A 17,577-nucleotide genomic window follows, 5' to 3' on the forward strand; every position below is an offset into this window, starting at 1 on the left:
ACCTCATGAACTTCTTCCCGTTTCTGGAACTCATTCTTCTACCTGGAGCACTCTTCCCCAACCTCTCTACCTAGCTAACTCCTATGTTTCTTCAGGTAACTTTAAATAAATGTTCCTTTTCCCATGAGCCCTTCCCTGACTATACCACTGTGTGCGTGTGTGTGTGTGTGTGTGTCTGTGTATGTTTTCTGACCCATGGAAACATCTTGCCCTTTACCTCTAAATCCTTTGGGGTGCATTACATTTAGTTTTTATTTTTAGTTTATTTTAATCATAAACAGTTATTTTGCCCCTTTTTTGACCATTTACACTTGAAAAACACGGGCCAGTTGTTTTATAGAATAGCCCCCCAATTTGAGATTTTTTAGTGTTTCTACCAGAGAGGTAACTCATGTTCTCAATACATCATATCAGGAGGCAAAAGATGTCATTTTATCCCAATATTTGTGATACTATAACCATAATAGGTCCAGCGCCCAATATGTGCAGCAAATCAATATTTCAAGATGTCAAGTTGCAGGAGAAAGACATTTAATTGGAGGGCTGTCGAATAAAGAGATGAGAGGAAACCTCAAATCCATCTCTATGAGGAGTTTGGGGCTAAAGTTTATAAGAGTTTTAGAACAGGCAGAAGTGTGAAGATTGTTGATTGGTCAAAGAATGCAGGGTGAAATCATAGGACAGACAGATGAAGAAATTGTGTCCTCATGCTGATTCTGTTCCTATGTGGGGTCTTCAAACTGGTTGGCGTCAGCTGTTTCACTGGACTTCAGGATCTGAAAAACATCTTCAGCAATTCTTAAACAAAAGCCTTATGATTCTAACATCAGAAACTCAATCTTAAACAAAACCCCTATGACTCTAATGTCAGAAATCCTATCTTTAGGAGCAATGGGGAAGCAAATGGTCAGGATCTAGTGACTTTCAGTTACAAGGAAGTAGGTCAAAGTGCAGCCTGATTAATGCTTAGTTATAACTCTATTTCTGTCCAGAATTCTTGTTAACCCTGTGAGAACAGCTTCAATACTTGCTTTGATCTCTGTTGTAAGGTGGTGTCTGCCACATTTGTCCACTAAAAAGTGATTCTTTTTATCATTATAATGAATAATATTGGGGGAGGATACTTTGAAACTATATAAATATTTAGTTCCTCATCAAACTTTCATTCACTAGTTTGGCATCCAAGTTATATCTGCTTTACTTTTAAGGAAGCTCATTTTACATGGTTAAAAAAATAAAGACTATTCTTATGATAAATGGACTTTTAATCCTACTTCACTGAAAATAACTACATTTCCCACATCAATCCAACCTCTTCATTTAAGAAAATCTTACCACCTAATATTGAGAGAAGTCTGATATGGATGGCATTAACCAAGGCAAGATTTCTCATTTGCATTTTCAATGCTATTCATGAATTATCTTTTCATTTCCTTTTCCTTTGCAGTAAAAAAGAAATCCATGAAGGTGCATTTTTTATAATAACAAAGAAGATACACAATATTATTTCCAACTTGCTAAATGTTATAATATTGCTTTTGGTCACATTATGATAGGCATCCGTAATTACATTTACCTTTTCATGCTTGCTACAAGGGTTTTACGTAGTCTCTGAAGAGCTTCCTGCGGGCTTGGGGTCTGTGGATTGAAAATCAGTTGGATTGATGAAAGCTATGAGAAGAATTATGATGAGGGTCAGATTATATAGACATCAGGAAAGTAAAATATTACCATTTAAACTAGAAATAAAACTTTTTTTCCTAAGTGATCGTATTTACCATGACAAGCTGGGTAATTCATTGTAAGATTAATAGTACTTGACATTCACTCATCCACTGAGTGACTTATCCTATGAGCCTACTACATGAGAAGGACCATTATAAAAAACTTCTAACTTTATAAAATGTATTTTTGGATAATATCCTTCTGGGTCTTTAAGAAAAATTAGGCCAAAAAGAACCTTGAGAGTTTGCTTGTAGGCTTTATTAAAAAGAGTTCAGAAACTGGAAACTCCTAGGTAAAGCAGCATTTTTTTTAATCATTATTATACTTTAAGTTCTGGGATATATGTGTAGAATGTGCAGGTTTGTTACATAAGTATACATGTGCCATGGTAGTTTTCTGCACCCATCAACCCGTCATCTATATTAGGTATTTCTCCTAATGCTATCCCTCCCGTAGCCCCCAACCCCACAACAGGCCCTGGTGTGTGATGATCCCCTCCCTGTGTCCATGTGTTCTCATAGTGCAACTCCCACTTATGAGTGAGAACATGTGGTGTTTGGTTTTCTGTTCCTGTGTTAGTTTGCTGAGAATGATGGCTTCCAGCTTCATCCATGTCCCTACAAAGGACATGAACTCATCCTTTTTTATGGCTGCCTAATATTCCATGCTATATATATGCCACATTTTCTTTATCCAGTCTATCATTAATGGGCATTTGGGTTGGTTCCAAGTCTTTGTTATTGCAAACAGTGCTGCAGTAAACATATGTGTGCATGTGTCTTTGTAGAAGAATGATTTGTAATCCTTTGGGTATATCCCCAGTAATGAGATTGCTGGGTCAAATGGTTCTTCTGGTTCTAGATCCTTGAGAAATCATCACACTGTCTTCCACAATGATTGAGCTAATTTACACTCCCACCAACAGTATAAAAGCATTCCTATTACTCCATATCCTCTCCAGTATCTGTTGTTTCCTGACTTTTTAATGATCGCCATTCTAACTGGCTTAAGATGGTATCTCACTGTGGTTTTGATTTGCATTTCTCTGATGACCAGTGATGATGAGCTTTTTTTCATATGTTTGTTGGCTGCATAAATGTCTTCTTTTGAGAAGTGTCTGTTCATATCCTTTGCCCACTTTTTGATGGGGTTGTTGGTTTTTCTCTTGGAAATTTGTTTAAATTCTTTGTAGATTCTGGATATTAGCCCTTTGTCAGATGGGTAGATTGCAAAAGTTTTCTCCCATTCTGTAGGTTTCCTGTTCACTCTGATGATAGTTTCTTTTGCTGTGCAGAAGCTCTTTAGTTTAATTAGATCCTATTTGTCAATTTTGGCTTTTGTTGCCATTGCTTTTGGTGTTTTAGTCATGAAGTCTTTGCCCATGCCTATATCCTGAATGGTTTTGCCTAGGTTTTCTTCTAGGGTTTTTATGGTTTTAGGTCTTACCTTTAAATCTTTAATCCATCTTGAGTTAATTTTTGTATAAGGTGTAAGGAAGGTGTCCAGTTTGTTTCTGTGTATGGCTGGTCAGCTTTCCCAACACCATTTATTAAATAGCGAATCCTTTCCCCATTTCTTGTTTTTGTCAGGTTTGTCAAAGATCAGAAGGTTGTAGATGCGTGGCATTATTTCTGAGGGCTCTGTTCTGTTCCATTGGTCTATATGTCTGTTTTGGTACCAGTACCATGCTGTTTTGGTTACTGTAGCCTCGTAGTATAGTTTGAAGTCAGATAGCATGATGCCTCCAGCTTTGTTTTTTTTTGCTTAGGATTGTCTTGGCTATACAAGCTCTTTTTTGGTTCCATATGAAATTTAAAGTAGTTTTTTCAAATTCTGTGAAGAAAGTCAGTGGTAGCTTGATGGGTGTAGCATTGAATCTATAAATTACTTTGGGCAGTATGGCCATTTTCACGATATTGATTTTTCCTATCCATGAGGGTGGATTTGTGTGTGTCCTCTTTTATTTCCTTGACCAGTGGTTTGTAGCTCTCTTTGAAGTGGTCCTTCACATCCCTTGTAAGTTGTATTCCTAGGTATTTTATTCTCTTTGTAGCATTTGTGAAGGGGAGTTCACTCATGATTTGGCTCTCTCTCTATTATTGCTATATAGGAATGGTTGTGATTTTTGCACATTGATTTTGTATCCTGAGACTTTGCTGAAGTTGCTTATCAGCTTAAGGAGATTTGGGGCTGAGACGATGGGGTTTTCTAAATATACAATCATGTCATCTGCAAACAGAGACAATTTGACTTTCACTCTTCCTATTTGAATACCCTTTATTTCTTTCTCTTGCCTGATTGCCCTGGTCAGAACTTCCAATACTATGTTGAATAAGAGTGGTAAGAGAGGGCATCCTTGTCTTGTGCTGGTTTCCAAAGGGAATGCTTCCAGCTTTTTCCCATTCAGTATGATATTGGCTGTGGGTTTGTAATAAATGACTGTTATTATTTTGAGATACATTCTATCAATACCTTGTTTATTGAGAGTTTTTAGCATGAAGGGTGTTGAATTTTATCAAAGGCCTCTTCTGCATCTATTGAGGTAATCATGTGGTTTTTGTCATGGTTTCTGTTTATGTGATGAATTACATTTATTGATTGGTGTATGTTGAACCAGCCTTGCATCCCAGGGATGAAGCTGACTTGACGGTGGTGGGCAAGCTTTTTGATGTGCTGTAAAGCAGCATTTCTTTGCTGCCTGGGCAGATCATCCGCTTGATCAAGTACTTAGTTTCAGAAACCACCAAATAGAGTGGAGAAAAAGGAAGGGATCCCCTATCCCCACCCCCAGCCATCTAGATTAAGAAAAGCCAGCTGACTGGACAGTAGCACAGCCCAGTCACCTCATGGACAAATTTCCCAGGAAAGAACCTGTCTCATCTATTCTACTTATCACTCTCCTTTGAGGTTCCGGCCACAGGTGAGTTTCTGCAAAATGTCATCAGTATCAGAAAATGTTAGCGCCAAAGAAAACCTAAAGAATAGGTAACTTTTCCTTTGTTTTAAGATGTGTCCCAATATATTTTTCTGTACTATCCAACTTGTTCCTCACAAAAATCTTGTGGAAAAAGTATAGAAAGAATAGTGTTCCTGATTTCACAGTGAGGAAGCTGGAGATCAGCTGACATTGAAGGGACAGCTCACCACTAGGACTGAACCAGAGCTAGACTTCTGCCCTGCAGGGTCATAGCCCAGCAAGCCACACTTTAGCTATCCCTGACAGCCCCAACTAGGCCAACAGCACGTCCCACCCACTTCAATGCTCCCATGGCACATATCCCAGTGTTAGGAGCATGTTATTTATGTGATTGTTTAGTGTGTCAATCTAGAACATAGGGATTCTAACATCAGATACTCAATCTTAAACAAAGTCCTATGACTCTGATGTCAGAAATCCTATCTTTAGGAACAACAGGGAAGCAAATGGTCAGGATCTAGTGACCTTTAGTTATAAGGAAGTAGGTCGAAGTGTGGGTTGAGACTACTTTCAGTGTCTACCCTACATGGATGGGGGAGAAGTGAACAGGCCAACATGCTGTATGTTTCTCCTAAACATAGTTCCTCCTGTGTCTGTTTTCAGATCTTAGCCTGTTGCTGGAAATGGCCCTCTCAGTGGACTCATCGTGGCATCGGTGGCAGTGGAGAGTCAGAGATGGCTTCCCCCATTGTCCATCAGAAACCACATCGCTGCTCTCTCCAGAGAAAGGGAGACAGAGCTACAACTTGACACAGCAGCGGATCGTGTTCCCCAACAACAGCATATTCCACCAAGACTGGGAAGAGGTCTCCAGGAGATACCCTGGCAACAGAACCTGCACAACCAAATACACCCTCTTCACCTTCCTGCCCCGGAATCTCTTTGAGCAATTTCATAGGTACAGATCCACTTGTCTGAACAATACTCTTTTTAGAGAAAGAGTCTCATTCTGTTCCTCAGGCTGGAGTGCAGTCGTGCAATTTCAGCTCACTGCAACCTCCACCTCCTGGGTTCAAGTGAATCTCCCACCTCAGCCTCCCAAATAGCTGGGACCACAGGCGTGCACCACCATGCCCGGCAAATTTTTGTACTTTTATGTAGATATGGGGTTTTGGCACGTTGCCCAAGCTGGCCTCTAACTCCTGGGCTCCAGTGATCCACCTGCCTCAACCTCCCAAAGTGCTGGGATTACAGGAGTGAGCCACCACACCCGGCCAACAATACATATTTTAAACAAGTATTTACCACTTAGATGAACTCAGAGATGCTACCCTCTGGGGGCCACCTTTCCTTTAATATCCAAATGCATTTGTCTTAAGAAGATTTGTCGTTCATTCTTTCATTCAACAAATATTTGTCAGATTCTACTCTGTCTCAAGCCATAAGCTGGGAGCTAGAGATACGTAAAAAAAATAGAGAGGCAGAGATACTGTCCTTATTGAATATATTGTCTAGTAAAAGAGACAGACATTAGTTTTTTAATTATATAAATTGATATAAAGTTGTAACTACAATAGATACTTCTAAGGAGAGGTATATGGTGCTATTATAGTGAATAATAAGGAAATCTTGGCCTAGTTAAGGAAGTCAGGGAATGGAAGTACAACATGAAAGAGAGACTGCATTACCTGAGTGAAAAGGGATGGACAGAAGTCAGCAGAATGTTCCTGCAGACAGATCTGCACATGCAAAGGCACTGTGGCAAGAGAGAGCAAGATGCACGTGGAAAATTTGAAAACATCAGCAACGCTTTTGAGATAATGTATGAGATCATTTTAAGTTAAAAGTTAAAATATGTGCTTATGTATCATCCTCAATATTATAATTATTATTATAAGTGACCATTTACTGAGCAACTGCCATGCTCCAGAGCCCTCTACTGTGTATCATGCAAATATTATAAATCATGTAATATTTATGGGACCTCTTTAAAGTCCATAATACTATCCCCATTTTGTGCAAGAGGAAATAAGCTCAAAAAATCATACAACTAGTAAATAACAGGAACAGAATTTAAATCTAGATGGTTTTCCATTCCTGAGAATAATCATCTCCAATCTCATCCGTAAGAATGACAAAATGAACTTTGGGGACTTATGGGGAAAGGGTAAGAAGGGGAGAGGGATAAAAGACTACAAATTGGGTGCAGTGTATACTGCTCAGGTGATGGGGGCACCAAAATCTCACAAATCACCACTAAAGAACTTATGCATGTAACCAAACACTGTAACCAAACACCACCTGTTCCCCCAATAATCTATGGAAATAATAAATCTAGATGGGTTTGGCTTCAAAGCCATTACCATAATGTTTGAGGTGACACTGAAAGAGAATGTTTTGTTGATCAAGGCCAAACAGTAGGGAAGAAATGGGGGAGAAAGTACTTTTTTCTTCTCCGTAGTGTTTATTCACACTTCGCTTGCCCCTCCAGATGGGCTAACCTCTATTTCCTGTTCCTGGTGATTTTGAACTGGATGCCCTCCATGGAAGTCTTCCACAGAGAAATCACCATGTTACCGTTGGCCATTGTCCTGTTCGTCATCATGATCAAGGATGGCATGGAGGACTTCAAGAGACACCGCTTTGATAAAGCAATAAACTGCTCCAACATTCGAATTTATGAAAGGTAAGAGAAACCATCCCTGTGTTCTCTCTTGCAAATGGGTTATGCAAACTCATCAGCATCGCCTCAGGACGAGTCTCTTTTTTTCCATTTTATTTTCCTAAATTATTTAACTCAGTGATTCTCAAGTGGGGGTGATTTTGACCCCTAGTGGGCATTTAGTAATGTCTGAAGACATTTTTGGTTGTCATACTGGGAGTAGGGGGTGCTACCGACATCTAGTGGGTAAAATCCGGGGGTGCTGCTAAATATCCTATGATACACAGGACAGCCCCGGGGAAGAATTATTATCCAGTCAAAATGTCAATAGTGCTGAGGCTGAGAAAACTTGTTTAACTTGTGTAAGCACTCATATTATTAAGCACACAGATGCAGTATTATTAAAGGTGAGTTGAAGCCTTAAGAATTAAACTCTAGGATGGCTGGATTATCTTGGGAGACTAAGTTCAGGAGAAACTCTTTGGAGAATGTCAGGCAGTGTCTCCCAAACCAAGAAAATGTCTGCCATTTTAAAGCCTCAGTTGCTTGGGTTGAAAATTCTTGCTTTTAAAACTAGGTAGGTTTTAGGACCCAGAGTTGGTACACCTGTTCTTGGCTGCCCAGAGTGGAAAAGGAAGACACCTGTGGGTGACGTCTACATTCCAACAGGTGGAGTCTCAAACAAGTAGAAGGAAGTGGCCTGGTGAATACACATCTGTTCTCTGCAGGCTCTTTCCTTGTCATGTTTCTCCCCTGGGGTTTGCAGCCTGGCTTTTCATTTTTAGTATCCTTCTGAAAGAAGACAGAAACATTTTCAGCAAAGAAGGCAAGTAAAAGATGAAAATTAAATTATGAGAATTAAAAAGACAACATTGAGCAGAGATGAAAAAGGAAGGGAGGAAAAGGTGGAAAAGAAAAGAAGACAAGAAGCGAGTAGTGGTCTCTAACCTGCCCTTTGAAGGATGGTCTCACAAAGAGAACCCCAACAGACATCATCGTGGGAATCAAATCAAGACCAGCAAGTACACCGTGTTGTCCTTCGTCCCCAAAAACATTTTTGAGCAGCTACACCGGTTTGCCAATCTCTATTTTGTGGGCATTGCGATTCTGAATTTTATCCCTGTGGTCAACGCTTTCCAGCCTGAGGTGAGCATGATACCAATCTGTGTTATCCTGGCAGTCACTGCCATCAAGGACGCTTGGGAAGACCTCCGGAGGTACAAATCGGATAAAGTCATCAATAACCGAGAGTGCCTCATCTACAGCAGGTAAAGCAAAAAACTCTGGGGAAGTCTTGGGCCCAGCCTCATCTTTCTGTGGCTGCTATCACTGCAGTTACTGTTTGTAGAAGGGATGGAGTAGGGAGATATCATTATTTTATTTCAGGGAAGCTGTTCAGTTCTCTACAGTGAGGATTATAGTCTACAATCCAGAAAAAAAGGAGGATTGAGTCAGTCTTTTAAAATTAGGAGGCCTTTATTATGTAGCATTTTCTTCACTGTTTCAAATGTGTCTAACATTTAAGAGTTTTGCATATATTCTCATCTCTTCTTAACCCAGTGTGGCCACAAGCATATTTAAGGCTGGTTGAGGACACTGGGAGGGAAGAGGCATCACTGTGTTTGGGGGAGCAATGGAGTATTGTGTTAGGAGAAGCAGAACAGGAGACACACTGCCTGGGTTGAACAGCCTCCAGTACTTACTAACTGCCTGACTTTAGACAAGCAATATAACCTTCTCTGAAATTCATTTTGTAAGTCATAAAATTTGAACAATTCCTGAGGTGGTTGTGAGAGTTGCAGGAGATAATTCTTAGAAAATGCTTAGCACTGTATCTGACATACAACAAATGCTCAGTAAATGCAAGCTGAAATTGCATTATTTTTAGAATGTAAAACCCAACATTTCCTTCATCACTAACTCTGTTTTTGGGAGTTCTCTCTGATGTTGTCTTAACCAAAGCAAAGACTGCACACCACCTGTCCTGAAGCTGAGAAACCTTGTTTTAACTTGTGTAAGTGCTCATATTATTAAGCACAGAGATGCAATATTTTTTAGGGTGAGTTGAAATCTGAAGAATTAAACTCTAGGATGACTGGACTATCTGACGTCATTAGACATTTGTTTAATGTCATTTTATACATGTCATTGTTCTTCAAAGCTTCCACTGAGCAAATGACTAAACTAGATTGTCAGGATAGGGCATGCCCTCACGTGGCAAAGAAAGAAGACAGAGTTAGAATGTGTCTCAACTTTGTGACAACCCACGTAGTCCTAAAAGAAGTGAGGGAGTTGAGTCTGGGCTCACAGAGAGACTAGAGGGACAAAGCACCTTCAGAGCTAGCAGTTGGCAGCCTAAGATGTTGGAGTCTCTAGCAGGTAAGAGCTTGACTTCTTGCTGAAGAAGGAAAACATCCATGTCTCACAAGCAGCACCCTAGGCCGTCTCATTCCTTCTGATTCTCCACCCCAGTTCAGCAGACATTCCGCACTGGCTCTGGTCTTTGTTAGAATGAAAGAGGCTTGCTTCGAGGTATGTACTCCAGCCATTTAGGCACTGCTTACTTCTAAGGAGGGGTTCTCTTCTCCAGGGGAGTGAAAGGTGGCCAGCTTGGAGCTGGCTGCTGAAAGGATTTATGAGTCAAACTCCACTTGGAAAATTGTAGCCAGGGGAAACCTCCAAGATGAGTATCTAATACAATGACTTTAGGTGCTATTTACCAATATCATCAAAGAACCCCGGCAAGAAACTCCATGTTCATCCCTCAGCAGCAAATGAGCTTCTCGTCTCTTTGCTTGGAGGGACACAGTTGCACGTTTAGAAAAATTAATCTGAAGGATAATTTTTTTTCCAGCTAGATCTAGTTGTCTTGAATGTTATGAGCACACTGGACAGCCAGAGTTAACATTTAGTTGTTCCTCACCTTTGAATATGAAAATTATAAAGAGAGGATGAAATCACTGCTGGGGTGTGATGCCTTCCTTTGAAGAGGCAGTTTTTGAGAAAGCGTTGTTTTTCTTTTTTTTCTTTTTCTTTTTTTTTGAGACAGAGTCTTGGTCTGTCACCCAGGCTGGAGTGCAGTGGCACCATCACAGCTCACTGCAAGCTCCACCTCCCGGGTTCACGCCATTCTCCTGCCTCAGCCTCCTGAGTAGCTGGGACTACACGCGCCCGCCACCACGCCTGGCTAATTTTTTGTATTTTTAGTAGAGACGGGGTTTCACCGTGTTAGCCAGGATGGTCTCTATCTCCTGACTTCGTGATCCGCCAGCCTCGGCCTCCCAAAGTGCTGGGATTACAGCTGTGAGCCGCCACACCCGGCCGAGAAAGCATTGTTTTTCTTTTGGCACCAATCCATCGTCACTTTTTGTTTTCCACCTTACTCTCTTGTTTTTTTCCATGGAATACACACAGTGGCAAGCCAGGAAACTGGTGCCTCAGGGAGGAATGCACGTGGGCTGCAGTGAGCCTGGTCCTGTTCTCCTCGCTCTGCCAGAATATCGCAGAATCGTGGCCTGGTTCTTGGGAATAATCTCATTGTGGATTAGACCACAGACTCACCTCTGCTGGGAGCTGGCGGGACCTAGGCCAGGCTGCTGTTGTTCTGTTTCCAACAGCTTCCAGGGAACATCGGAAAACCAAAATGATAACAATCGAGAAAAAAGAAACATTAGTCCACCAGCACACTGGCAGGGAGGAGCATGGAGTTTTCATAGCAGTATTTCCCAAAGCGTATTCACTGGAATAACAGTGACAAAGAAATAGTCTTCAAAAAAATATGTGCATGGCCAAATTATATATGCTGGCCCTCCTCCAATGGACCCATAGCCCATGAAGGACTAAGAAAAGACACAGCAAAGAAACCTGTTCGTCTTTGATTAACTCAGTGTTGCTTTACATTTACTGGGCTTTGGAAATATTTTTTAATATCTAAATTTGGGAATTTTTACTTTTTCAAGTATACAAAAATAATTGGGGGTAATTTTCAAGTATACAAAAATAACAGGGACCAGATAGGTAATTAAATGGACTGAATAGTTTCTAAAAAGCAATATTACTCATGGACTGATAAATGGCCAATGACAGTTGGCATCAGTGTTAGGAGGCAATAGGGAATGGTGGTGTCTACAGCAAAGTGGGGAGGCCATGCATTTATCCTAGGAGGCAGAGCTGGTCGCTTAGCTCCTGCTAATTATTGTTATGTAGAAGTACAGGCCTAGTGTTGCCAGATTGAGCATTATTAGGGCAGCTAAAAATTATTATTCTTATTTGAAATAACCTGACTTTTAACTGATATTATATATTATTTTGTAACTGATGTAATTTTTTCAAACACTTCAGAGCATTTTTTTGAACCTAAAGTTCTATTTTGCTTATGAGCCCAAAAACTTGCAAACTTTGCTTCAAAATATTCTAGAAATCTGGAGTCTCTGCAAAAGAGTAATAAGGTTCTTTTTTTGTTGATGCTTTTTTGAGATGGGCAGTGGGAGCAGGGGTCTTGGTACATTGCCCAGGCTGGTCTAGAACTTGGCTTGAGCTGTCCTCTTGCTTCAAACTCCCAAGTAGGTGGGATTGCAGGCATGCCATCACTTCTGGCCCTAGGTTCTTCTTCTGAAGTTCATCCTCAAGGGACAGAGAGAGGGTATGACCTTGAGGTAAGAATGCAGGCCTGGGAGGCAGAGGCCTATAGTCTAGGCCCAGATCTCAGACTAACTATTAATAGCTTAGGAAAGTCATTTAAACATATAGACCTCAGTTTCCACTTTTGTGAAATTTGAGAGTCAGACTAGATCTTATCCTGTGAGATGGACTAAGAAAGAACAGAACCCATAGCCAAATAAATTTACACATTAATAGAATAAAGGTTCTAGGATGACCCTCAGTAAGTAGCCTATCAGCTTTGTTTAACCCAGCTGTCAGTTGAGATGTTCTTTGCCACAAGTAGGAGGAACTTCCATTTTAACAGGTTTAAACAACGAAGAGCCTTCCTTGGCTTAAGTCACTACAAATGTCCTGAGGTAGGAGGGTGATCAGCGTGGTTCAATCAGCATCCTAGATCCAGCTCTCACCAATCCTTTTCATTCAGCCCTCCTCAGCATCATCTTAACTCTCAGAGAGACTTCTCTCGTGGCAATGAAATGGCTGCAGCAGCTCCAGCCCTCACATCTACATGTGATCATGTACGAAAAGAGAAAGAAAGACACTTCTGGTAGCCATCTTGGAAGGTCAAGGACGCTTACTACTCCCTAGACCCTCCTCACATCTCAGTGGCCTCACTTGCTCATCCCTAAACCAATCCCTAGGAGCAAGAGATGGGATTGTACTAACTAGGTTATACCTGAGCCACAGTCCCCACCCACAGAGTCCAGCATGAAGTCAGCTTCCCCGAAAGCCTATGGGCCATTCCGGGAAGATGTAAAAGCCAAAGTTTTTTTTTTTAAATGAGATAGTTTCCAACAGAATGAGGAACAGATGTTGGAGAAGCCATCTCAATGTCTTCAACACTGTCACTTTAAAATATTTTTGAGACTTGACTCCTTGTAAATTGCTTTCCACGTATTAGCAGGAATATACACATCCTGGGACATTCTATGCTATATGTCCCTAAAGTTTTTCCACCTCTGAAGTAGATTGATTCTATGAAAGACCCCAGCAGAGGAAGCTAGGACATGCTATTAAATAGATAAGTGTTAGTTATTATCTTAACTGATGGATGCTAAAAGACATATCCTTTTGTCATATCAAGGACACATGACAGATGTCAGGAAAAGAATACAAGATCTAAGAGGACAATTTTTTTTTCTGGGAAGCAACATAAGAAATTACATCTCATGCCCTAGCCCTATCCATTTTATTTGTTTCACCTCAAATTTACACATTTGAGCAACTGATGCTTTTTTTTTTCATTTTTGTGCAATTGAATACTAGAGCCCTTGGAATTTTGCTCATGACCTAAGCCCATGCATCATCCAGCCTAGACTTGTTTATACTGTGAGGAAATGTCTTTTTGCAAACAGCAGAAGCCTCGTTAACAGAATTAGAATCCTGTTAGAGCATTTTCTTTTAATACAGCAACCGTGTTTGTGGTCTAAAGGTGACCCATTAATCAGATTTATGGAATGACTTCGAGGAGAGATTAGCTTCAGAATTGCATTAGTTTAGTTTCTCCCAGGGCTCAGTTTAATGAATCTAGAAACCATACCAGCAAGAGATTTGTATTTTTCCGTCCAGCTTAGTAAATTTGTATTTGTATTCAGAAAACATGCAGTACAGAGCAGGGAACGGGAACCGAGGGAATCCAGGGTGGTTCCCTATTATAATGAAACATAAACCCTCCACAGTTTCAACAGCTGGTCACTCACTTATTCATCTGTTCAGCAAATTTTAATTCAAGACTTAGTATGTGCATTGCCATGGCAAACCTTATGTGCCCTCAAAGGATTCTCAGTCTAGGGGTCACGAGGAACTTACAAATAGCTACAGTGTCCCACTTGCTTCGGTAGCCTACCTGCAAAGGGACACAGAAGTGCAGAGGATGTGGTGACCCACCCACCTGCAGAAACATCAAGGCCAAGGGAAGCTTTCAGTAAAAGAAGTAAAATTTCAGGAGAGCCCTGAGGGAGGAGCAACATTTAGCCAGGCAGAGGGAACATATTTCAGCTCACAGCCTGTTCCTGTGTCAATGAAATATTGTATGTGTGGCTTATGCCGGTATTAGAAAGACCAGGACCAAGAAATGATAGAAACTTAGCGGAAGAATAATACAGATTATATATTTTTTTAATCTGACTTTTTACTGAGACTTGGAGCATCTCTCTTCTGTAAGTCAGGCGGCTGCTAAAATAAACAGCTTTCTGAGATTGTAGCACCGAGGGCCTAGCCTGGCCTGCAACCTGTTTTCTTTTGTCTGTGAGTTGCCTTTTGCACCTCTGTCCTCAGGAAAACCTACAAGGGAGGAAGCCAGAGGTCCTGATCCTGGTTATGTCACTAATTAACTACATGACCTAAATGAAGCCACTTAAGCAGTTGGGGCCCCATGTGTCTCATCTTTAAATAGTGATCATAATATCTCTCTGGCATATTTCGTGAAAAGGTGTTCAGATGACATATAAGAGGGCTTGAAAATAATGAAGCTATAGAAATAAACTTCAGAATGCAATGCCACAGGATGAGTAAAGCAGTGACCTTACTGGATGCTTGGCATGGAGGGCTTTGACATGGGACCTGGGCTTTCTCAGAGCTGCCATTTACCAAATGTGTGGCCTATGCAAATACTGGATCACTTGAGCCTCCATTTCAACCTATATTAAATGAGGCCGATACTAGCACCTAACTCCCAGGGTCATGTGGACCCAGTGAGATTATTTTATAAATTGTTCAGCTCAGTGCCTGCACCGTAAGTAGTACTAAGTAATTTTTTTTTTTTTTTTTTTGAGCCCACGCTGGAGTGCAGTGGCACAATCTTGACTCACTGCAACCTCTGCCTCCTGGGCAGGGGATTCTCCTGCCTCAGCCTCCCGAGTAGCTGGGATTACAGGCATGCACCACCACCCCTGGCTAATTTTGTATTTTTAGTAGAGACGGGGTTTCACCATATTGACCAGGCTGATCTCAAACTCCTGACCTCAAGTGGTCCTCCCACTTCGGTCTCCCAAAGTGCTGGTATTACGGCGTGAGCCACCATGCCTGGCCAGTAATTTTTGTTTTGTTTCCAATCATCTCAAGCTTAATTTTTTCAATGCCAACCTTTCATCTTTTTTGCTGTGTGTCCAACACATACAAGGGTGGAATTGCTAGTTTTATAGTTTTAGTGGTAAAATCCAAGGACATTCACTGAGCCACAGATACCAGTGGAAAGGGTTATAATGATTTAAAAGCAAAATCTATGCTTTGAGCTCTCATTTTTTCCTGCTAGTCTATGTGGCAGGATTTTAAAATCTGAATTCAGCAAAACTCTCTAGAGGTTAGCCCTCTTTCTTTCCTTTCTATCCACAGCACACTTGAACATACCACACCAAGATTTAGATTCAGAAAAGGGATGTAGGTGGCCTCATCTGGCTCATAGCCTCAGCCACTTGGTCCAACTCAACTTCTTAACATAGATTCTACATTAGAATATCACATTTGTACAGCCGTTAATAAAGCTGCAAGTTGGTACTAATATTTCCTCTGAATAACAGCCCTCAAGGAAACCCCCAAAAGAAGATGAACTGATTGACCAGGCAGAATTTAAGCTTTGCCAGGGCTATCTGAACATCAAAATACAGTCATAAGCCTATCTTCGCCCTAAAACTATATTCTGGGGTTGTACCTGCAGGTATTAAATGAGTTACTGCATGTAAAATGCTTAGATTTGTGCCTGTGGCACTCATAAAATGTTAGCTTAAATATTGCTAAGGAGAGTTCGATAGCCTTGATAGGCAGAAGTCATCATGAGCATAACCCAAGGAGAGTAAGAAAGAATGACCACAGGCTGGAGTTTGGAACTGCATGAAAGAAGACAAAAAAAAAATCTTTAACCATAGAACTTGACTCCAAGCTCTAATAATATAACAAAATGGGCCGCGGGGAGGACTCTGAAAAATGCAGACAACAGAAAAACATCCATTATCATTTGAAGCCTGGCTATGAAAAATGCAGTTGGCTGGACTTACAGACCAGCAGACCATTGCATCCACCCCTCAGGCCTTTGCTCTGCACTTGGCACCAACAAACCAAGCTCCTTTCTGAAGCATCCATTTTGCAGGTGCCCACGCTACTCCCACTGCCTCACCTTGTGCTCACAGAAGGCCATAAACCATTTGGGCCAATTCAGCTTGTCATTTCAGGAGAGAATGCTTTAGGTCCTCCCTAAAACTCACTGGGTGGGAGAGTTATAAAACAAGAATTCAGGTGTCCCTGATGCTCTGCACTCTTGTCATCAGGCATGATTTGTATGTCCACGGGTGAGGATTTATGGCGTCTGTTTTGCCATTAAGGAGATTGGAATTCCAAAAGGTGAGGCTCCTGTTCTCAACCCAACCTCTGCTAGGTTTATGTCACCTTCTTCTGAGGCTCAATCAGCTTCGTGCCTCACTCCAAAACAGAGCCACGAGACCACGCTGAGCCATGTCACTCCCACCACCATCACTCATCTGTCCTTGTAGACACACCTGTGTGACCTTATGCAAGTTAGATAACTTTCTGAGCCTGTTTCATCATCTATGAAATAGGAATAATGATAACAATAAAAGCTATTTCATTATTAGGCAGCTAACCTGTAATGGAAGTTAAATGCTGGGTTCATTATAGGTAGTCAATACATGTAAGCTAATAATTTAAAATATCATTGTTAGAAGTCTCCACTAGGGTATCTATAACAAAGATGTTAAAATGGCCAAAGGTTAGGAAAAACTGCCTTTCTACTTCCTGTATTCAAGAAAAAATATACAAGGAATCAATTGATATTTACTAAACACTCCCCATGTGCTAAACACTGTATCCAACCCTATGTGCCTATAGAAATATAAGACCCAGGATCATCGCAGCTCTTAGCAAGCTTCTTACATACTTTAAAATAGAAGATGCACATGACAATTAGGAAATAGGATGGTAATATTCAGGGAAGCATGGCAACAAGATGTGCACTGTCATGTCCAGTGCCCAGGAGTGAAAAGAGAAAGGCAGCATTTGGATCTGCAGAGGTTAAAGGACGAGCATTTGGGAGGCAATTCATATCCTTGAATACCTCCAGGCTGAAGAATCGTAACCCATGGCTATGATCTTGCTGGATGGCACCTGTGACTTCCGTGTCCTCTGAAGCACAGTGTTTCCATGGCCATCACTGCTTGGTGACATTCTAAGTGCAGTTCTGCTTTCTTTACTGCCACCACATGGTCAAAAAGGTCAGGAGTGGGTTATCCCCAGACCTGGGGCTTCAAACATCCTCCCAGTATAAAGAACTTTATACTGTATTAATGTAACCCAAATGTTCCAGCCCTCACTAGCTTCTGGGTATGAATGAGGTCCCATTAATAAAAATGTCCCAGTGGCCGTGCCATTCAGCTCCAATCTGCTGACTTAGAACTTCAGTCCTCCCACCCTAATCCTCAACTCTCCACAAATATATCTAGGCATCCTCAGATTGGTAAATATCACACGTGTCCTCCACTATTTCCAGCCCAGCCAGGGGTCCTGGTCGCACACCCAACCCACCCCCCTGCTTCTCTGGCCTCAGCTATTTCTTTCTGGTGCTTCCCTGAGCCTGCAAGTCTAATCCATCTCCCCAACCCCA

General features: G+C 41.2%; 1 protein-coding gene across 2 annotated transcripts in view; it reads left to right on the forward strand.

The window, feature by feature from the left end:
- The window catches only part of ATP10B (ATPase phospholipid transporting 10B (putative)), a 280,412-nt gene that overhangs the window by 156,756 nt on the left and 106,079 nt on the right, over positions 1-17,577 (forward strand). For both annotated transcript variants that reach the window (XM_030825602.1, XM_030825591.1), the window contains exons 4-5: positions 5,306-5,600; positions 7,134-7,328. In XM_030825602.1, the coding sequence (XP_030681462.1) occupies positions 5,326-5,600; positions 7,134-7,328 (470 nt within the window). In that variant the 5' untranslated portion in view covers positions 5,306-5,325. The remainder of the gene's footprint in view (positions 1-5,305; positions 5,601-7,133; positions 7,329-17,577) is intronic.

The sequence above is a fragment of the Nomascus leucogenys genome, chromosome 2, assembly GCF_006542625.1.
Source record: "Nomascus leucogenys isolate Asia chromosome 2, Asia_NLE_v1, whole genome shotgun sequence".
Taxonomy (NCBI): domain Eukaryota; kingdom Metazoa; phylum Chordata; class Mammalia; order Primates; family Hylobatidae; genus Nomascus; species Nomascus leucogenys.